Below are 23,862 nucleotides of genomic sequence, written 5' to 3'. Positions count from 1 at the left end.
TCATTGAATTTTCTTTGAGCTTCAATGGGGTGGTGTGAATGTGAGGGAGCTGGTACTAGGCAAGTGGGAAAAAAAACACATTTGTTCTACAAGTCCACAAGGCTCTAGGCTATAGTCAAGGTCAGTGGTTTTGTAGCCAGCCATCCTAATGCTGGAGAGTAGACCACTAGTCTGTTCAAAGCTCTCATCATGTTATGACTTCCCTTCTGGTAGCTCAGTGATTTAAGAACACATATGCTTTATTACACCTCTAGAAAATGATGTGCCAGCAGAGAAACACAGTGTTCTACAGCATCTACAGGCAGCTTTTGTTTTCTTCTCAGCAGAAGCCAGGGGCTACTTTTCTCTCACTCTGATTTTTTAAACAAAACTGATGAAAACACACAGCCATCCATGATAAATTATAGCAACAGCGAAGTGGTTTTTAAAGACCTGTCACCAATTTAATGGTTGTCTGTGTCAGACAGCTGGAAGACATGTGACAACTTATTATTTGACAATAAAAGGCATTTACGACAATGCTGTCACACACAGAGCGAGAGTGTATAGTGTGTGCTGACAACTTCATCCTATGCTCAGACGCAGGAAATTGAAAATTAAATTTTCAAGCGGTGCAACCACTGAAAGATATTGCAAAGGCAGGTTTTTTTTAAAAGATTCATAAGATGGGCTTTTAGTCTCTAGGCTGAACTAACAGTGAAACATAGCATGTGAGTAAGAAGAGCGAATGTAGTTATTTTTTCTGTTCTGGGAACCATATTAATATTTGCTATGAATTATCAATTAATCAGTTGTGGGGGGTTATTTATTTGCTAATGAACAAGTTAAGTTAAAAGACCATAAATCCCTTCAGTTTGCCACCTGTATGATGAATACAGGAATACATATAAATGTTTACCCGAACGTGTTCGAAAAAATCAGAACTGTACTGTGTTCAAATACTGCCAACTTATATAAAGTAATAGAAAAAATCATACATAATACAAATTACCTTCCATAGAGAAAGAAAGAGAAAAAAAATGTTAAATGTGAGAGAAATAATAAAGACGGAATGCCCTTGGTAGTTGTTTGCAGAGGACTCAGGCTTCATTCCCCTAATGGATGTTTTATCTTGAGATACAACAAGCTAGTGCCCCAGGACATCAGTTTATATTTGGCTAGATGGTGGTGTACTTCTGAAATAAATCTCATTATGCAAATGCTGCATTGTACATATGTGATTTTAAGATTAGATTCTTCCATCTGCATTTGCGTGTCTTTATGGGTACTTTGAGGTGCGCCTTTGAGGTTACTCCACCAGCTACAAACCAAAGGTGCCGTTTTTTAAACATTTTGTAGAACAGTTTTTAGGCTGTATCCCTGGTCAGATGTGTGTTTACAAGCTGTGTGCTGCAGTGGGCAGCAGAGTTTAGCTTCAACGCCGAAACACAAACTCTCTCGCCCTCTGCTGTCTGATAGAAGAAATGCAAGCTGAGCTCATCGCCCGTCAACGTGGCTGAGTCATCCTGCTCTCTATCCAAACACTGAACAGCCTCTGATTGCTGTGTAAACGTTTACAACAATGTGCACAAATGAAAATGAGTCACCTACAATAGTGACAGCACACTCCATGGCAAGACGGTATTTTCAAGCAACAAAGAGAAGTGGCTTCGACCACTAAAATCACCTTGAAACAGTGGGTTAAAATGAAAATATACAAAAGGGAATTGAGTAGAGAGGAAAGGCAGGAATCATTAACTCAAAGATGACACTTGGTTTGACATTTTGTTGTATAAGTGGATAAGTGGATGTAATGACTTTCATACATTTTAAGTATTAATTATTTTTGTTTTTAAGTATATTCTTATACAGTGCTGTGATGATTCATACAAAGCCTGGTGCCAGTATTCTTTATGGTAAATTAATTTCTGGGTGCTTCAGTTCTTTAGGACGCAGAGGAAACATGTTTTGTGTACAGTTCTGTACATGTGTCACAAATCCCTCAGGATCATCACTGCTATTATTATTATGAGCAGCACAGTCAACAAAACAGTCAGACAGATTTAATCTAATCAGATTAAATCTAATCAGTATTCATAAATTCTCACCAGTATGATAGTTGGACGAACAGACTAGATGGACGAAGAGCATTTTAAAAGTAGCCTCGTGTGAACCGCGTTGCCCACACAGGGAGGGTATATGAGTGGCAATATCATCCAAGGTTCTTAAAATAGCCACAAAGCAAAAATTACACCAACTACATTTGAGCGTACAGTATCTTTATGCTTGTGGCATCCTCACAATCTTCTAAAGAAGAAATACTGTACACTGTTAAACAATCAGTTAGCACACTCAGTAATGATCATATCCTACCTTGCTGAAAGCTCAGAGTGCTGGAGCTGTTGAATTTGAGGAGGCAGAGGGGCAGCAGGGGGAGCCTCGGGTAGATCAGAGGGAGCAGGAGCAGGAGGAAGGGTCTCAGGCTCAGGGGGAGCTCTGTCCGGAGGGGTAGGGGGCGGTGGGGAACTCGACTGTGTCCTGGAGCAGGTGAGCAGGGAGGGAAGGAGCAGTGTCGTGCTGTGGTAGGGGTGATAAGGGAGAGGGGACAGGCTCACTCCTCTCAGCAGCTTCTACCAGAGGAGACCTGCACAACACCACAAATACACACAGGAATGGTGAGGGGAGACACACCTATGAAATCGTTCATAGCAGAACCATTATCATAGTAGTGCACAACAGAAATAAGATTGTTTGCCAACTGAGATTACAGACATGAACTAAGCAAGTTTTTTTTTTTTATTCAGTTTATTTTATTATTATTATTATTATTATCATTATTATTTTATTGTTTTTAAGTAACAATTCTTATAACTAAGCAAAATAAATATAAAGACTACCATTGAAAAGTTTGGACTCTGTTTACGTTTTTTTTTTTTTTATAATAAATTAATCATTTTAATCAAAGGAAATGATTACAGTAACAAGACATTTCTTAAATTTATACAAAATAATTATACAAAAGATTTAGGGTACAAATAAATGCTGCGTTTTTGATCTTTTACTTTTAATCCCAAATGTATCAGTTAGTACCTAAATTAATAATAAACCTTCATCATCAAATCAGCTTTTTACAATGATTTCTAAACACTGGAGTAATGACTGCTGAAAATTCAACTTGCATAAATTATATTTTTAAAAATATTTAAAAGAGAAAATTATTCAAAGTGGTAATTATTTTTATGAGAATATTTTAATTGCTTTTGTACATGCTCAAATACATACAGTTTTAATGAGCACAACATTATATATATAAAAAAAACAATCCTAAACTTTTAAATGGTAGTGTATTCATATTTGGTATGAAAAAAATGGCAATAGCTGAGCAACATCACAGACAAAACTTAATCCAACAGGCAGAACAGCAGACAGCCCTTCAGCTGCTCCTGTCAAGGGGTGTGTCTCATGTCACATGCTAAAAATACAATTCACTCCACCACACAGCCTAAACAACTGTACATAGCACTGCTCTATCTCATCAGAAACAGTTGTAGACTGTTGTAGAGTTTACAGAACTGCCCTCTAATCAGGTCTATGCACGGATCAAAGAATTACGATCCTCTCCTTCCTTCACTTTAGCCGGATAGTGGGAGATTGCATGTCAGACATAACCACAAACCACAACTTTAATGAATACAACAAGGTTTCTAATGCACCAGAGTTAATGGGAAGAGCACAAACACAAAATCTAATCTCACAGAAGCAGCTGTGTCCATAGGAATGAGTCCAGACATGGTTTTTAATAGCAAACAGGCTGCACTAAATAAAGGCAGCAGGGGGGAACTGAGTGTTAGCAGCCATAAAAATAACAACGTCACTACTGTTAGCACAGCCGCCATACAGTTGTTTCACAGTCCTATCTACAATCTGACTGACAGCAATATTTAAAAAAGGCATAATTAGATAAGTGTGGTTAGGTCTGAGCTAAGAGGGGCTCCGTCATATTGTTATCTTTATAATAAATGCAATTATTAAGGCTTATTGTATTGTTTTAAAATGTAAAATGATTGAACATTTTGAATAAGAGACATTTTCAAAGCGTCACTAACATAATTGTGTTCCATTAACAGAAAATAATTGCAATGGCTAATAACTGTTGCCATGGTAACTGTTGCTTAGTTTGCCATGTATCACAAGGTTTCCAAGGCACCTCTCTCGCTGTCTCTCTCTCTCTCACACACACACACAGGAGCCTTTGCATCCACAAAGTTTCATTTGTATCACACATTGATTTATAAAGTAGACTGAAATGAAAAACAAATGTGGAATAAGCTAGCTAAATGACATGGAATAGTTTGGAAATGACACATCTGCCCTACATAAAATGTGTGAAAGCTGGGAACACAGAAGTCTGTTGTATGTGACCTATTTAGCAACTTTGTGGTAGGCGATATAAAAAAATAGCATCTCTCAAACATTACTATGTTGTCATTCAGCTGTTCCGGATGAGGTACTAACACCAAGACTTTAAATGTAAATTAGCAACTTCCTAACTAACTGCAGAAAATAAATATTTTCTGTAGTTTCCATTGAACGGTAACCTAAGGCATCTTACAGGCTTCTAGTAAAATCTGCAGGTTTATCTTAACAAGATAATATTAGCTTGTACATGTGGAAAGTTGGTAGCTAGCCTAAAACATCTGACTAAAACCATCAGGCTATAGTTTTGCAATGTATTTCATTTATAAAGAATCCCTCAAACCACATAGTTCAAAATACCATCTCCAAAATAAAATAAAGTAAATTCACATGCCACAAACGATATGTATCACAGTATTTTATGGGTTCATGTCTAAAAGCAGGTTTAGTGCAGCAACACAAGTTGTCTACAGAGGTATATATTACACATTACCAAGAGCAAAGGTATCTTAACTGCACCCATAAAGTCCTGTGTAATCTACTTCATTCCTTACAATAACGGAATTTAACCTTCTGTCAACATAGAGCAAATCATTATCATCAGGTGTCTGACACTGTCAAAACAAACAGAATGAGCAAGCTAGCAAATTTGAAAGAATGAGAGACAGACTCCACAACACACTTCCTTCTACCCTCCCTGTCTTCCTACTGTCCCTCCCCCATCCATCCAGTGAGATCATCACAAACCATCTGTAATTAACATCTCACCAAATATCCACAAGGCTGTATTCTCCAGCAGTTTACACCATTAGTAATATTGAGAAAAAGAGAAAAATGTAATTTTAAGCAGCAAATGAGGTTTAGTGAAACTCACCCGTGATCAGTACCCAAAGTAAAGTGTGTGACTATTCTTTTAAGCAAGCCACTCAAAATTCCTCAGGCAGCCACTTCACACTCCCTCTCTCTTTTATTTCCCTGTATCCCTCTCTTTTCTTTCTTGACTGTTTCTATCTATCTACACACACAGAGTAATATTCTGAACTGGAGCGGCCCTGAACTATGGCTTTTGTTCCACGCTGACAGACCTCTTGGTATGACCTCATGTGAGGGCGTTGGTGCAAATAGCAAACACATATGCATGCTTAAGCAAGACACGTGCACACACACACATACTGACAGATACATGCAAAATTCTTTAGTCCACATCTGTGACAGGCAACAAAGAGTGGGCCGTTCAGGGATACTGGGACAAATTTACAGTCAGTTACTCTCTCTTCTTTCCCCTCATTGCCTATCACTTTGTCCACCACTCTCTCTTTTCTTTTATCTTTCTTTCTCTCTGGCTTCGGCATGTCTTCTAAATGAGGTGCTAGGCTAAAACCTCTGACTGACAAGCACCAAGTGCTCCACTTTCATCTGCTGTGGCTGCTGCAACAGAGCAGATATAGACTCACGAGAGGGAATGGAAAACTAAGTGCATATTGCAATGCTCCAAAATTCAACCAAAAGGATCTCTGAACACCCATGTAGCAATTTGGTATATTTAAGCATTGAAAATGACAATATCCATTACACATTATCCTATTCAGCCAATCCAAATAAATATTGAACACAAAAAAGTGACAACCCCAGATGCAATACATGACCCTTCTATCAGTTATCTATCGGTGTAATTATCTGGGCCTAAACACTATTATAGGATCCTGTAGCATAAATTAAGGGAAATTTCTTTTTGGAAAGTAGCAAATAACACAATAACAAACCAAGGAAGTGGTAAATAATTTCATAAAAGTACATAAGGAGCATGCAAAAGATCTCACCTGTAGTCTGGTGGTTCTTCTGGCTGCTTAGTAATAGGGGTAAAACTCTCCTCGGGTGCTGGAGGGAAACTCTCCTCAGGAGCAGGAGGAAAACTGTCTTCAGGAGCAGGTGGAAAACTCTCCTCAGGAGCAGGTGGAAAATTCTCCTCAGGTGCTGGAGGAAAACTCTCCTCAGGTGCTGGAGGAAAACTCTCCTCAGGTGCTGGAGGAAAACTCTCCTCAGGTGCTGAAAGAAAACTCTCCTCAGGTACTGGAGGAAAACTATCTTCAGGAGCAGGAGGAAAACTCTCCTCAGGTGCTGGAAGAAAACTCTCCTCAGGAGCAGGAGGAAAATATTCTTCAGATGGGGTGCAGAATTCTAGATCAGTCTGAGGTGAACGGAGGGTCTCAAATGGTCTAAAGAGAAAATAAACAAAGAAGAAAATTTTCTTACTGTTTGTCGTAATGAAAAATCCTTATAGCCTGTATGCATGTAAGTGTATGTGTGGTGCTCAAATATGTGAAGCCCACTTTGTGTTTGTGCGTGGGTATGAAAGGATTCTTTCTTGCCCTAAAGGGCATGAGTTGATGTCACTGTTGAGGTCACCCTCAGGAGATAATGGGCTGTAGTACTTGTACTTGGCTCCATTTTCACTCAAAACGTCACGTGATAATAAAGTATACTTATATCATTGGCAATGAAAAGCACTACATTTCTTTCAACATATTTGTAAGCATGACAAAGTTCATTTCCTTCACGGCCTGTCATTTTAAAAACAAACATCAAATGAAATGTACCTGTTTTCTGTAGATCCACAGGCAGTCTCATCTCTGTGCTCTGGAATGATCTGAGACATGGAGGCTGCCTCCTTCAAAGCTTTGAGCCAATCAGAACCTTCAGAGGAGTTGACTGCATCTGACCTCTCAGGTACAAAGGCTGCACTTAGGACTTGGCTGTCTGAACTGTAGGTAACCTGTGATACCTGCTCTGTTCCTGTGCCTGAACCCAGCAACACATCTGCAACTGTTGACACCTTACTGACTTTATCTTTAATAGCTTCCCTGTCATCTTTTTCTATTGCTTTTTTGGTTAGAAGGGATTCTGTGTCTCCAGGAGAGCTATGTGCTATTTCACTCTGTCCACTGCTACCTTCAACTGTCTTTGAGGCATTTTCACGTAAATTTTGGATAAAAGACTTAGTGGGCTGCTGACTACAGTGTTGATTGTCTACAGAAGGGGACTGGGAATCCTGGGGGTCAGACACTAAGCAGACAGAGGTCTCAGGGTACAGTGTCACATTAGAGGCTTTTTTAATTTGCTGGTCTGAATTATTAACTATTGCTTGATCAGGGGAACATAAAGCCTGCTCCAACTTGCTTTGGTTTTCTTTAAAGATGCTTTCTTCAATTACAGACTGTGAAGACCCTTTGAACACTTCTATGTAATCCATTTCAATGGCTGTGTTCTTTTCTTTATCCACCATCTGTTTACTTATCTCTTCCTGAATTCCTTCTCGCTGTTGTACATAATTTGAAATGGTGTCTTCTTCTTTCATAGAACTGATTGTGTTTGCAGTGTCCAAACAAGTTCTTACATGTTGTAATTGCTGTTCAGAACACTGTGTATTCTGCTCCTCTGTGTTTTGGGTACCGTCTGGGAATTGCTCTGACAAATGCTTATTAAGCTGCTCCATCCTCCAGGCTGCTGTCTCAGATTTGGGAGTGGAATTAGGAGTGTTAGGTTCTAGTGCATCTTTAGGGGCCTGATCCACACTTATCTCATTTTCCTCTTTAATACTTTTTTGGAGCACAGAAGCAGAGGATGTGGTGGTGGAGAGCTGGCAATCAGAGGACTGAAAAACAAATTCTTTCTCTTGCTGAATTTGGGAAGGTTTTGCTGTAGACATCTGTGCAACATCACTCATTGAATCAGAACTGATCTCAGTCTTTCCAGTGTCTCCAGGGGTAACAGAGTCTAAACATTTCTCTTCTGTTTTAAGTCCTGTTTCATGGTGTGAGAGGGTGGGAATCACAGAGAACGCACTTGAGTGATTTACAGGAAATTCTGAGTTCTTGGTGTGAAGGATTTGATCACACACATTCTCATGTCCATTCACGCTGACCTGTGATTCGGTACAATCTGCATGTTTACTCACACTTTCTTGTGATGCTGAGGTGGCAGGCTCTTTTGCCTCTGTAGCCTCTATAACCCGGTTGACTTCTAAAGTTTCAGAAGCTGACGATGCTGTTACAGACAAGTTGGGAGCTGACTGAGTTTGGATTTCACTTGAAGTACGTTCACCACAAACAGGAAATTTCCCACCTTTATGATATAATGTTTGAATTGTCTTCTTTTCATTCTCTGGACATATATTGAACACAGCAACATCTTTGTTATAGCCCCCCACCAGTGCAGCACTCTCTGATGTGCTGTTTAGGGATCTTGGAGCCTCTGCACTACAATACATCACCACCTTCTCTTGCTTTTCACTTGCCTCAGCATTTGCATCATTAGTAGTCTCAGCATTTTCAAAAACATTGCTTTTACTCATACTTAACATTGCTTCTGGGGCACTCATAAAGTTCTGCTGCAGCTGGAGCTCTCTGGATTGTGAAAATGCCAAATCTGGCTGGCTCAGACCCATTGGATCTTGTGTGTGGTCTCTCTCAGGAGAGGCATTCACCACTGCAGGCACTGCAGGCAGGGTGTGATCAACAACCGGATGAGATTTTTCAGTTAGTGCCCTTTTACAACCCAGAGCTTCTTCTATAATCACTTCAGAGGTTAAACCAGGATCAAGCATAGGGCTAGACTGTAATTTTCTGCTTGGAATGGTTTCATCTAATATTGTTTTTTCTCCTGATAGTTTAGAGAGATTTATTAATGTATGATTTTCTCCATGTGTTTGATCAGATTTTTCTTTTGCAGCAATCTCATTCTGTTCTTGAGCGGTGTTTGTTATTTTTTTGCTGTCCTTTTCTGCAATGGATTTTACATTTTGTTCCTCATTTTCTTGTACAAACTCACTGTTTTGCTCTCCTCCCATCACCTGACTTAATCCTTTGGATATACTGTCATTTATTTTCACACTGTCAGATACATGTTGAACAGGTTCCTCAGTCAGCAGTGTAACGATATTTTCTTCCAAGTGTGTCAGGAGTGAATCACATTTGATTTTATCATTAGGACTTTGTTGCATTGTTAAAGCAGGATGATAATTAAGTATTTCACCAACACAGGATGTTTCAGGGGAATTTGTCTCTTCTCTGTTATGCTTCTGCTCCCTAATGCGCATTCCTTCTTGTCCCTTCCTTTCACGTTGCTTTCCATTTTTTTGTTCCTTCCCTTCTTCCTGAGAGGCACTAGTTTCATTTTTTGCATTGGATTTTTCTTTAGCTTCCTTTACACGCTTCTTGTTGTCCACTCCCCCTTTTGCATGCTTGAATTCTTCAGACATGTCGTTATTAATTAAATCATTTTCTGTAGTAGCATTTGAAGGTGCATTGCAGATATTATTTTCATATGCAGAATTGAAATGTCCTTCACTCTTCTCTTTTCTAACTTCTCCAACACCCACATTTCCTTCATTCGATTTCATCTTTGCATTTCCAACAATATCTGGGTTCTTTAACTCTAGTGGTGAACCACCTGCCTGTTCTAGTCTGTCAGCTGTAATCAAAAGGTTCCTAGACGATGCTGCAATTTCCTGTGGGGACAAACCTGCATCTGCATTTTGAGATCTTAACATCTCTTCATTCACATCCAGCTGTTGATTAGATTTGTCTGTAATATTCTTAACAATCTCTGAATCACAAACACAGTTCACACTGCAATCCTTCCCAGGTCCCGCTACAACGATATCACAGTCATTAACAGACTCACAGTGACTCAGCATTGGGCCCGGAGCCTTTAGTACAATGATAGACACATCCCTGGCATCACTGTTAGTGCTTTGTGTGGTAGTTGAGGAAAGATCCTTTTGTGCTGGTACTATAGTCTCCGCTGCAGGAAGAAAAGGGACAGTTGTGTCCCCAGCACCGGCTGCATCATTTTTCATCATTTCATTCCTGAATTGTGATTCAGTCTGATATGGCAGCATGTCGTCACACTCTGAGATTGTAGTAGTCTGCTCGGTATTGGATTTCTTGTCTAGTTGTGTACAAGGGTACATGCTGTCTATGTCTGGGCCAGCTGCTGGAGACATGGAGTTGGTTTTTACCTTTGACTCAACTTCACATGAGTATTTTTCTGACTTTGACTCATGCTCTCGACTGTCATTAACAAGATTCTCTGAATTACCTGGACATGTTAGTTCTATATCACCAGGTTCAGGCAACCCAAATTTAGTTTCTTCATTCGGCTTTTCCTTGGCAATAAGTGTAAATTCTGTATGTCTTTGTTCAGCTCCTTCAGACATAGTCATAGCCTGTTCACCATCCACAGCAGGGCTGCTATTATGACCCTCTTGTGTATATACATCCGGTAGTAAAACACTGTTCTTCTCAGTGAATGCTGACTCATCTCTGTTATCTGGAATGACCGGAGTAACATTCAAAAATTCTTTATTTTCTTGCTTCTCTTCACTTACTTCAGTTGCTTCTAGAGTTTCTTTAACCACATCCTTAGCTTCAGTAACACAGGTGGTCTCACCTGCAGCTGACAGTGATGAAACAGGATTTCCCTTGCTGACATCAGGAGTTTTATCTATCCCTTTTCCATTGTCTTCACAGCTGCTCATATTTACATTAACATTTTCTCCAAGTTTTACAGTAGTATCAGCCTGCGTTTGAGATGTACTAATCATTTCTCTGCTTTTCTTTGACTCTTTAAACATTGTTTCCACTTTTTCTCTCTGCTTTCCATTTTTTTCTTCTTTACCTTCTTCTTCAGAGGCAGTAGGTTCTTTTTCTGTTCCATGCAGGTTATTATTTCTCTGACCAGTGGTCAGTTCTGTCTGAAGAGGAAGTGCTGGTTTACTGATGCTGAAAAAACCTTTAAAGTTGAAGCTAGCTTCTTTTACTGGATGATGTAGACTTTCAAATACCATCAATGGGGGCAGAGAAGCACATTCAGTCATTTGACATTTCAATGTTGTATCATTTTGGTTCTCAAAAGAGCTCTGCATACCTTTTGGAGACCCTTCCACTTTGGCGATATCCCTCATGTTTATTTGTAGCTCAGCAGATTGAGATGTGTCTTCACTTGTAGAAGTTATTTCTTGTTTTTCTTGCTGTGTCTTGATGGATGTGTCACAGCTTGCGGTTCTAATCTGTGAAGAGCTTAGTACCTGTTGATCGTTGACTTGCGCAGTGAGACATTCGTTTTCTGAAGAAACTGCTGGTGGAAGTGATCTATCACTGCCTGGCAGTTCTGCTCCTGATGCACTTGGGCTCGGATTCAGATTAGCCTCTTCCTCTCTCTGCGCTTCTGTCTTTGTAGAGTTTATGTGGGAAAGAGGAGGGGATGGGCTGATGGAGTCGCAGTCGTTTATTCTGTTGATGGTCAGAGCAAACGGGGCTGTGTCTGCTGTGGCAGGATGGATGAGGTCACTCTGGTCTTGTGTTGCCGTTGGTGATGCTGTGATGCGATGGGATGGACACGTCTCGGTCGCTGCCTCTGTCTGTGACACCCTGCTGGCATGTGCTGTGTTCTGTGCTCCGCCTTCGCTTGCCTTTTTCCCCTCCTCTTCACTCTCTCCTTTTCTCTCCTTTGATCGGGAACTCTCCACCTTCCAGTCACATGTTTCAAGGACGCCTGAAGAGGAATAGGTGACCAGAGCTTTGTCCTCTGTGCCGACCGTGCATGTATCCTTGTCTCCGGCTGGGGAGAATGCGATCATCAGACCCCCTCCCTTTCCCTTACTCTCCTTCGAGTTGCCACAGTTCTCCTCATTCGCCTCCTCTTTCTGAACAGGTGAGCACTTAATGTCTGGAAAAATTACTGAGGTGCATTCTTGTCTCTTTTCAGCTATAAATTCACTTAATGTTTCCTCTGAGCTGAGAGACTCATCCGCTTCCAGCACTGCCGATTCTCTCTCTGCTGCTTGTAATATTATTGCGGCACTTTGGAACGCATCACCTCTCTTCTTCTCTCCCTCGCTTTCTATCATTTCTGGCATCGTGGGTGTTGTTTGTAGCAATGTGGAGGCAGTGGACTCAGCTGAAGCCCCTTCAAGGGCACTCTCTTCCTCCTCCTCTTCTGCACCGACACGGCTCAAAGCATGTGAATTCTCCCACAGTGGTGCGTGTGCGTCAGATTCATCGCCTAAAGGAAGTCCATTCTTCTGCTCCTGTGGATATGTCTCTAAGTCACATTTCCCTATGGGCTCATATTCAGAGGCTGATGTAGCTTGGCAGAAATCAATCACAACAGCAGACACATTTTTTTCATGTCTGACTTCCCCTGTTGCACAGTGATTGTGGTGTATGGTTTCAAGTTCTGATATTGATTTGCAGGGTCCATCTGTCTGATCCTGCTTATCATTTTGCTCAGGCCCCTGTGGAGAGTCCAGGGAAAGATGAGCTTCGGGTTCTGGAGGTGGGGAGCAGATTAATTGTTTACCCTCAGGACTCAGCTGTTCTGGGAGTCCTAATTCCTGTCTTTGATGGTCAAGGCTTGATCCCACTTTTGTGTTTGTTTCTATCGTTCCATTTACCCGCTGATGTGTCCCTGACTGCACCTGTTTCTGTATGTTTGGTTGTATGCTTATTTTAGCTTCTAGATGCAACGTGTGACCAGCATGTTTATCCGTATGTGAGGATGGGCACGCCAGTAAATCACTAATTAACTGACTATGCATCTCTATTTTTAATTCATCCGAGTTCTGATTCATCTGTGCAGCTTTTGCAGAACATTTATATTCATTCAAAGGATTTGTCTCTTGAATTACTCCTGTTTCTCTCTGGGTTGTCTGTGCTATAACATCTATTCGGTCTTCATCTTGTGATGAACTCTCATCCTCCAGTTTGTTTTTCAAAGAGCAGATATCTTCTATTGATTGATCTTGTGTCAGTGTTTCCTTTGCCGCATCAATCTCTGATGTTGTTTGCGTACCTGTCCATATGGTATATTTGTTTTGTTGACCAGCTATGTTCTCAGCTGTGTCTATTTTTGTCTCTACTTCTGACTTTGTTTGCTGTTCTGCCTCTGACAGCTGGCTTGCTTCTTCACTGTGGTTTTCTGTTATATCCTGAATGTTTTTGACATCCTCAGCTCCAACTGTACATGTATCATTTTGCTTTCTTCCTAGAACATAATCTCTGAAGCTAAACACCCCCTCTTCACCCGCTGTTAAGTCATTTGTGTGTGCTCCATCATTTCCATGGCAACCTTCACTAAATTCGGCAGGTTTATGTGATGATGAACCATTTTTGACTTCAGCTTTCTCTGTTTGATTTTTCTCATAACTTACAGAAAAAAACCTGTCCAGATCACCTGCAGTCCATCTGTCTGCATGGGAGGGTATGCCAAGAGCAGCCATTTCATCTTCACATTCCCTAAAAGCTTCCTGGAGTTCATAATCCATCTGGGCAGCCAAAGGATTGAGGGATGGAACATGTTGCTGAGATTCACTAGACAAGTGGGCTTGGGCCAGCGATGAGGTGTCAGGAGAAACTTGGTCACCATCACAGCTATCAGTGTTCACCAAAAGAGATAAATAAGAATAAAACTGCTCTGAGAAACAATCAGCCGGTCATTCCACACCAAGCCAAAGCAATCCATTCCACCTCATGCCAGAGACAGGATGAGAGTTCATGCATATGTACAACTAAACCCAAATAAATGTGCAAGATACAAAACACACACACACACACACACACACACTCCAAAAATGAATAATCACTATAAATGAATCATAATTAATAGCATTTTTGTTGTCTTAAAAGCAGGTAAATTTGCTTGAGAATAAAATTGCATGATAATAAAACATTTAGTTTTTTATCAAGAATATACCTTGAAATTAAGACTATATTTCTTACCTTGGTTTTACTATACACAGTGCAATATATTTACTTTTTTATTTATGGGGCACACTGTGCAAACCACTTCATTTCCTCATTTCAAATTTATGAATAGTATAAATCACTTGAAATTCTGTTACATTTTTATTGAGGTAAAAATCAAGATGCTGACATTTTTTTAAAAGGTAAAATGAGTATTTGCCAAGTAAAAAATGCCTACATAAAGACTTAGCCTGAAGTCTTATGGACTTGGCAGAAAATCACATACTGGTTTAGAGCAAGGTTAATGCTTCAATGCTTTTAACATCCATTAAGCACCCAGTGTAACTGACTACCTATACAGTACGTATGACAGAACAGCATCAGCCAAAAAACCTGCTAAATGCTATTAAAAACCTTATTACTGCAGAAGACATAGAACCTTGTGAATCACAGTGACTCTGCATATCACGTTTCTAGAGCTGAAACACTGTCAGTGACTAACAACCCAATAAAGTAGCTCCAGCTGATCTAATATGACAACCATGATTCCCCCACACTGCCTGCTTCACCTTAGTGTGCTTATTTCTGTGCCTCCAGGGGAATTAACAGAACAGAGAAAGCTTAGCTAACAAATTTTTGCCTGTCATTTTAAACAAAAAAATCTATCAATCACCTTCACCTCAAATGGCAACAAATGAGAAAGCAGATCCTCATAGGTTTCTCTCTGATTGGACCACAGCACTCACATGACCTGACAACTTGCTGATATAGATGACAACAGGCACAACCATGCAGCCTTTTTCTTTTTTCAGTAAATGATTATGACTGGAAGCTGCCACTCCCATTCAGAGGAGACAAGAAAAACGTTTACAACCCTTCTCTGGCATAACTGGAAAGTCAGACAGCTGTACTGCAGTTTAAGTTACAGCAATTATGCTTGTATGTGCTAAAATTTACTTCAGGCCTTATGGCATACTGTATGTCTGAAAGAATTACAGAACTGCAACCACTCCCTACTGCACTGTCAAGCAGAATTTCAATACCCACAATCCTCTGCCCTTCCCTGAGCACTTCTATTGCTCTTCTGGCAAAAAACACAAAAGAATACATATATTATTAATTTAAAAAAAACATAAACAGCTGACTCTGACAGGATTTAGCTGAGACAAACTAACATGTAGCAGACTCTTAAAGCATGTGAAGTATGAATGTAGATCTCATCTGTCTGTGCCTGCACAAGTCTATGCAATTGCAACCACATGTAATAATGTGTTGATAACTCTCTCAACAGAAAAAAAAACCTGAATGTACACACACAAAAGACGGCAAATATGCACACACCAAACTCAAACATAGCTTCCTGTTAAGGAAGGCACTTCTCATGCTGTATATTACCGATCCAGTGTGGTAAACCATACCCTTTCACCTCATGCGTGTTAAAGAGTCATGTCAGCTGCAGCCGATCAAAACACAACCAAAAACAACGCCAGTTTAGTTCACTGCAAACCAACTCAACCAGCTTTAAAGTCAAACATGTTCAATAGACCACTAACCCAGCTAGTACAGCTACAGTGCTAACAGATTTGTGTAAATGTTTTTTTAAAAAAACCTTTTCATCCTAAATATTTACATATTTTATTTACATATTTGGATACTTTATCTGTCATGTTTAAATATCATATCATATATTCAAATATCATCCTGAACATGACAGATGAGGTATCCAAATATGTAAATAAAATGTTTGTAATATATTTTAAAAAATGATTTTGTGTTTACCATTAAAAGCAAGCTGTTTCTGGATGCGTTCATAAACATACTGTATGTTCTATAAACATAACTAAGAACATGCTAAGTTCCATTCTATTAAAATATTTACTGACATATCACTTGAAACTTACTAATATAAGCATTGTAATTAAAATTTATTTTGAGTCCAACTTGTGCACCATGCACGTTTTTTAATATTACACCTAAAATGTTTTTAGATGTCACTGTTGTATAGGATTATATGATCTTTGATTAATATTTCTCTTTAAATGTTAAATATTTAAAGTTTACCTGAACTATACTTGCAATAGTCCAACTTTATAGCACAATCAAATATACATATTTTTAGTTTTACTTTAACAATACGTCTGCGAAACTGAAGTGCATTGTTTCGATTTATATCGACTATAAATATACTGTCTCAGTTTACGAAAAGCACAACATTTTAGTACATAAACATGTAAATGTATTTATGTATAGTGTATTGTATGTGAAAAAAAATTATTAGTATAGGTCCTATTTATTTTTACTAGGGGAGGTACTGTAGATATGTTTATGTTTATTAAGATATTTTGTAAGATATTTTCTCCAAGTTGCTGTTTGTTAATGATATTATTTAGAATCCGAATATCCTCACCTTGGTTAAAATATTTTTCTCATGTTCTTTTCTACATCTTTATGCATATACTGCAGAGTAACATAAATGTGACTAAAATTCAACATTTTAAAATGTAAAATTATTTTGTGCTTACTGAAAGGAAACCCCATTTACACAGCACACTTAAACAATCACACCCAAAATACAAAATGGAGCAAAAGAGATCTCACCAAAATCTATTACATATGAAAACATGAATACACTTTGGCCGAGTTACCAATGTCTGTCTCTTATGCCGTAACAGACTGGTATCTCTCTGTCTCCATTTTAATCATCCCTCTATTACCTCTTCACGAGGCCCACTACTGGTGGACTGGCCTCCATGTAGTGCTCTAGGCCTGCCAGCAGAGGGTTGGCAGTGCCACCCAGTGCCACAGCCTCATTCTTCATTTCATCCAAGCTCCCCTGCTCAAAACTTTACACACACATACACAAATAAATACCCATGAATATAAGCCTCATAACGTCAGGACTCAAGATTCAATTACTAATGAAGCTATAAAAATAAATCTAAGAAGATGGGTTTTATCACAATCATTTTACAACAAACATTTTGTCCGCTTTGTCAACAGGCGATTGAAATGTATTCACAACACTCACAGATTTCTAAGAAAATCTCTTGCTATTTATACATACTGTGACATAGAATGCATAATTTATATATGTATGAAAATAGTACTTATAATGTAAAATACTAGTAGCATGTCTTTAAACAAGCCTTTAATTTTAACTAGCATTACCTCCGTACCGTAAAATAAAAGTCATTGGAGTATGTCTGGGTTCTACCACCTTAACAGCTGGCAAGGTTTGCGGCTTTTTTGTAGGCCTGCCAATTGTCCATTCAGTCAGGTTTTCCATAGGAATGAGTCAGAGATTAATGGAAATTCACTCTGTGTTTATCCAGCCAAGCGAGCACAAGGAAGGATCTTCGTATAATATGTCTTCTGTTTTACTTTGATTGTGAAACATAGTAAACCGTGGCATAAACGAGTGAGCAAGTATCAAAGTCCAATCTAATCTATGGCTCTCAGTTTCAAGACTATTATGGGACCCTGGACTACAAAACCAGTCTTAAGTCACTGAGGTATATTTTTATCAATAGCCAAGTATGCATTGTATGGGACAAAATGATTGTTTTTTCTTTTAATGCCAAAAATCATTAGGATATTAAGTAAAGAACATTTTCCCTGAAAATAATTACTGAATTTTCATTCCATAAATATATTAAAATTCTTTGCATCATAAACTCCCAGGTGCGTTCACAATTTTACGGCCCCTTTCATTGAACTTTCGTAGAAATTAAAGTTCAGTCATTTACTCAAATGAGACATTTATCAAAACATCTCAAATTTCATTTAGGATTGGAATGATACAAGGGTGAGTAATTGGTGACAGCAGTAACCGAATACCATACCTTTAACTAACAAATGAACCATTATCACCTTTTTAATCTCTCTATTTTTGTTTCCAGGAATGCAAAATATTTTTTTTTGTTTACCAGTATGCAAAACATAACCGAAAGGTGGAAACATTTGCATCACACGTGAATCAAAAAGAATTTCAAAAGAATCAGGGATCCTGTTTAAACTTGCCCTCTTGATAAGTGTCAAATGACAGATTCACTCCTCAGATCAGTTCCCCGAGGTGATCGATGTGTTAGTATGAGAGAGGGAAACTGTTGAGACCTACCCAAGCGAGGTTCCCCAGGTGAGATTGAGCTCTGTGCTGAGGTCGAGGTCTATGCTGGGCAGCAGATCATGAGGAAACTCTAGCTCGTCTTTATCCTCCTCTTCCTGTCTTCGCTGCTTTTCTTCCTCGTCAGCAGACACCTGTGGCTCTGCTTTGACTGAATCAGTGTGGACAGATCCGTTCTCTGCAGTGGCAGAATTCTCCTTCAGTGCGCTCACCTTGTCAGTGTGGACTGCAGCCTGAGAAACACAACAAAAGTAGTTAGAGCACAGACCGGTGCAATCTGTTTTTAATTAGAGATCCGTAAATCAGTCAGAGCAGCTGCACACACCTAAAAAATACTTGCCACTTTGCAAAAAAAGTCAGTTGTTCAAACCGAGATTACGTTCCTACAAAACGTACAGGGTTTGGCATTACATCAAAGAAAACACACCCACCATGACAAAAAAATAAATAAAATGCTGAGATGATTTCAGATTACACACCCTGATCGTTTATTATTGTGCTATTTGCATTTTTAGACGAATCTTTTTTTTTTATGAATCCAACACACCAGCTGGGGATCAGTTCAGGCATGTTCATATGCCCTTTGTTTGTAAACATGAATAAACAATTTTACAAAATAAATTATAATAATCATAATTTCATTATTGTAAATTAATTCATGATGAATTTCCATAGAAATCATTATCTTATTGTTTAAAAATGAAGTGATTGTTCTGACTTCACTGGTTTTACCACTATTCTTTCTAGATGAAATAAGATAGCTTCATTCAGCTGAGCTACATTAACCACAGGGAACCTTAAACACAGATTCAATTCTGAAGCATTTTGTAAAAGCCCAGCCCAAACAAACACATGTAAATCCATATACGGGCATAGATTATTTACTATGTGATGTTTAAATGTATTTAATCTCATTCATAAATGCATCTGTCACAGTGTAATCCTATTTAATTTACATAGGTGATAAAAAAAAGCTTTTTCTTCACCCGTTCACGTTAGGGGTTGCAACAGCGGATAATCTACAAATAAAATACAGAAACAAAAACAACAATAAAATAAAATAATAATATCCAACTATGTTTGTAAATTCTAAACTAGAGCAAACACAAATAATTCTATAATAGTTGATGATTTTTACACTCTCGTTTGCATAATAAACACTCGTTTAAAAAAAAAAAAGAGATAATCTTACCCCTCCAAAACACACTCATTTTATTCATACGCAAGCTCATTGATCAACAATGACTCACAGGCAAGTCTTTGTGCAGAAAAAGAAGATCATGTTGCAGGCTCTCTGGAGCACAGGCCACATTAGAGATGCATTACACAGAAGCCCCACATCCATTAACCATTGTTTTCAGCATCTTTGACTCCTGTACACACATCACATGCACTTGATACACACGGGTGCACTGCATTCCCACCTCTGCTGCAGGTTATGTGTTATACGTTCTAAGAGCTTTAAGACTTTAAGAGTGAGTTCATGCATTGATCTACGTTCCCAGGCCTGAGCACAAACACCACTCAATTTGAATCAGGTCAGAGTATCAAATGAAATGCCCTGATCCAACTGCAGACAAACTCAAGGGTTCGGATTCCATTAGCTTATTCAGAGTTTTTATTTGTTAAACAAGGCTGAAATAAACACAACGGTTTCAAATGTCAGTAACATTTAGTAGTGACAGATGGCTGTATTTTCCAAAAATCCCTGAAGAACAGGATGCACTTCGCACACTAGCGAACAATCACCGTAATGTATCGCTCTATCCCTAAATCTCTCTCCCTCCGCGCTTCAAATAAAAAATAGGTCTGCTACACTTCTCCAAAAGTCTTGTCATCAACCTAAGAATCAGTTTACATACCCACAGACAACAAATCAAGTCCTTAATATGCTTTTTGAATGGGGTACAGACGTTTGAGACTACTAATGCTTGTTAATAATCTTTATTATATTTATAATGAATTTTGATATTATAGACGTTCTACTAACTATATGTACCGTAAATTCTGGACTATAAGCCGCTACTTTTTTCATAGGTTTTAAACCATGCGGCTTATACAAAGGTGCGGCTATTCTGCAGATTTTTTCCCACCGCTAGGGGAGCTCTAACCGGAATTAGAATCAAAACTAAGACAAAATAAATGCAAAGAAGAATACGCTAGTTCAAGAAGAATACGCTAGTTCCTCTTTAGCAGATATAAGTCGGTAGAAGCGGATAGAAGGACGACAAATTACCAATCCTTTCAAACTCTATCTTTTCAAATCCTCACCCCTTCATCATGGAACCCACACGAAGAAGTTCGTATGATGCAAGTTTTAAGTTGAAGGCCATCGGTCTCGCTATACAAGAAGGAAATGCAGGTGCGCTTTATAGTCCAGAATTTACGGTAATTTTGTAACTACATGCCTTTTAACTCACAGAGTAGACTGTTAGGGTAGGTTTAGGGTTAGTAGAATAAGTTGAGATATACTTGCAAAGAATCTCAAAGTCAACATGTTGTATGTTGTGGACCCATCAAAATAAAGTGTTAGATGTAAGGATAATGACTGCTTGTTGATATAATTGAAAAGTTACTTGCTGTTAAATGTCTAATGTGGGCTATTGAAATAAAGTTTAAAAATGCATTATCTTATTTTATTAACCATAAAACAATTTTAATTAAATGTTAAAACAATTTTCAACATTTCACAGTGACATTTAGAATCTGAGCTTTTATCTATTTTTAACTTAATAACATTAGCATACATCAAATACTTAAATCTTTTACCATAAGCAGGGACTTTTTAAAATTTCACTGAAATTTTATTGAAGCTGTAAGATTTTTTACACCTACACTTGAGTTTAATAGAATAATAGCACACTTTGTCTGCTTATGATCTTGTTTCTCATGCTTGGTTTCAAGTTCCACAACTTCCTGTTTCCTGTCTATGCTGTGAACCCTGAGCCCTAGTAAACTTCACTGAGCACACAGTAACTAAAAAAAAAAATCACACTCCTTGAGCTACATTTGTCTGTAGGTGTAGAATTTTACCTGATATAAGCTAGACAGAGGGAATCTCTTACCCGGATCTGCTAATCCATACAGTACACAGGGGCCTTTGGAGAATGAAACAGGTAACCTCAAATAACTGCTGTCTTTTTAAATAAAGGGCCACTATCTTCCTTTGTCCTTTGACCTACAGCATGAGTGGTCCTGAAAAGCAGACCCCATATGGTCTCTTTTGCCCTGCCCCTTTAACAGACCACATTGTCCTCCTCTACAGTAAATCCCTGCTGTTAACTACCATGCGTCCTTGCTGTGCAGTGTTCCTGGTTGCTATGGCAATTGTATAAGCCCAACACAGTAGACTGACCTCTAAATAGTTGCGGGATACACACACAACCCATAAATTATATGAAATGCAGTCCAGTTTTGAACAACTATATGAAACTGACCAAAGTGTTATCCCTATTTAGGACACGCACTATTCAGCTAACATGCAACAGTTCACTTGAGAGAAAAAAAAAAAAATTTTACATTGCAAACAAATAACTTCACAATAAGTTTTTTATTTTTTTTTCACTTTTTTTTAAATAATAAAAAAAAAAACATATATGTAAAAAAGGAAAACACTTTAGTTACACACTTGTTACACTTTAGTTTGAGGACCACATCTCACTATTAACTAACTATAAATTTCTTATTAATAGCTATTATGGTAATTGTTAGGTTAACTGTAGTATTAAGGAATCTAAATATTATTATGCAGAATAAGGCATTTACAGTATATGTGCTTTATAAGTACTAATAAACAGTCAATATACTACGCTAGTAATATGACAAAAAAAAAAATTAGTAAGTAATAGGTCCCTAAAGTGTCACCATTACATTCTCTTAATATCTCATGCAGAACTACAGAATTGTAGATTTATTTTGCCTTAAGGACTTTTAGCTGGTAAATATGAATACAAACAAAATCCATAATATACATACATAAAACTCACATTTGCAGCAAGCCACTAAATAAATCAGAAACTCACCTTCTCTAAAGAGACACACACACATTTGCACGAGACTACTGCAGTTTGACAGTGCAGCACCCCTGCGCTGAACTCTCCGTATGCGCAAGCTGAGACGTGTGCGTGTTTTGGTTCAGCCGGGCAAAGACACAAACATGCTGCAACACATGCTGCCGGTCGTGCCTATGTTCCAGTCTCCTCCCCAGACTCCTGACTCAGCTCCCTTCACCTCTCCTGCTAAAGATCCATGCCCTTCACAGGAGATCTCTGCTAGTCCCTGGAAGTGTGAGACAGACTGTTCCTTCTGAGAAGCTGTACTACCAAATCTCAGGCTAGAACACTCACAGAGCAACTTGAGTAGTGATCCCTCCCCCTCCTCTGTGTAACTCTTTGAGCATGACGCTTCTGCCCTCTGATCCCTCCCTCTCCAGCTACCTCCTGCCTCTTATGTCTGCTGCTGTTCTGTCACTTCCTGCTGGGGGGCTGAGGACTGCACTCTGATGCACACGTTGCAGGTGAATACTGGGAAATGGGCCAAAGGTCAAACTCGACGTAACCCACAGGGGGGTATCATGTTATACACTAACTTTTGGAGGCTTCTTAACTAGGGTCCCTATAAAAATACTGCATTTTAAACAGACTGCTCCTAAAGAGGTTTTTAGGATTTAAAAAATAAATAAATAAATCATTCTTAGTTTCTACCCAATTATATATTTTAAAGCTTGGCATTAAAAAAAAAGAATAATAATAATAACAATTTAAAATGAATTTGTTGCACTGCAAGTGAAAAACAAATGTGCATAAAATGTTGAAAATGCAAAAAGGAAATGGTGAATGTAATTTACAGTACTTAAAATACGTTGCTTTATATATTCAAATAAATCTCACATTTTTGCTATTAGGGTTTGTAAAATCTGCATATTTACAGTATTCTGCAAAGGTTATTCAGCTGATTATACACTCTAAAAATACTATCTATTATCTAAACTTGTCATGCTTGGTTGACATATAATTGCCAGCAGTCTAACCAAGTTTTAAAATAGATCAAAAATAACATCACTATCACAAAAATAAAATCAAAGGGGTTAAACGGGCCAATATTTTCTTACATATCATTAATTACCTAGAAATATTAAATACCAATTAATATGTACATTTACCAGGTTTATGTGCACATTTATATGCTCAATAAATGCTTTGAGCTAAATTTTACTGATTAGGAATGATTAGGCTCAAATATTTAAGATATAGATATACTTGTTTTGTCTTATGTTTTTTAATTGCTTGTTTTGTCCTGTGGCCTCCCTGGATGACCTGTTTGTGAGAACCACTTATGCATCCACAGACATTTGCTTCTGCAAAATACTTTTATTGTCAGCTATCGGGGACAAGTTGGCCAACCAGCTAAACAGCTATGCAGGAAGACCTTAGATCTTAAAGATCTTAAACTTGCTAAAGCCAACTTAACACAGATTTAAATTATGTTTTCAGTGGAGTAAACAAACCATCCAAATTAATTCTCTGCAAATCCATATTTGTTGATATGTTCTCACTAAGTATATTTCAGAATCAGGGTTAATGTAGAAATACCATGCACACT

The 23,862-nt window shown here is 38.4% G+C and overlaps 1 protein-coding gene across 6 annotated transcripts in view; it reads right to left on the bottom strand.

Annotated features, from left to right (window-relative positions):
- Window positions 1-2,443: 2,443 nt before the first annotated feature.
- LOC122357091 overlaps window positions 2,444-23,862 on the bottom strand; it is a 29,040-nt gene continuing 7,621 nt past the window's right edge. For 5 of the 6 annotated variants that reach the window (XM_043256294.1, XM_043256295.1, XM_043256296.1 and 2 more), the window contains 5 exons: window positions 18,256-18,494; window positions 16,853-16,981; window positions 6,993-13,826; window positions 6,216-6,611; window positions 2,444-2,623 (listed from right to left, as the gene is read on the bottom strand). In XM_043256294.1, coding sequence (XP_043112229.1) covers window positions 2,464-2,623; window positions 6,216-6,611; window positions 6,993-13,826; window positions 16,853-16,981; window positions 18,256-18,494 — 7,758 coding nt within the window. In that variant the 3' untranslated portion in view covers window positions 2,444-2,463. Of the gene's footprint in view, window positions 2,624-6,215; window positions 6,612-6,992; window positions 13,827-16,852; window positions 16,982-18,255; window positions 18,495-22,283; window positions 22,707-23,862 lie in introns of those variants that run through there. The other variant, XM_043256298.1, reaches the window with a different exon arrangement.

Source organism: Puntigrus tetrazona, chromosome 13 (assembly GCF_018831695.1).
Source record: "Puntigrus tetrazona isolate hp1 chromosome 13, ASM1883169v1, whole genome shotgun sequence".
In the NCBI taxonomy this organism is placed as follows: domain Eukaryota; kingdom Metazoa; phylum Chordata; class Actinopteri; order Cypriniformes; family Cyprinidae; genus Puntigrus; species Puntigrus tetrazona.
The sequence above is the reverse complement of the archived record's forward strand: the minus strand, read 5'-3'. Positions and strand labels throughout refer to the sequence as shown.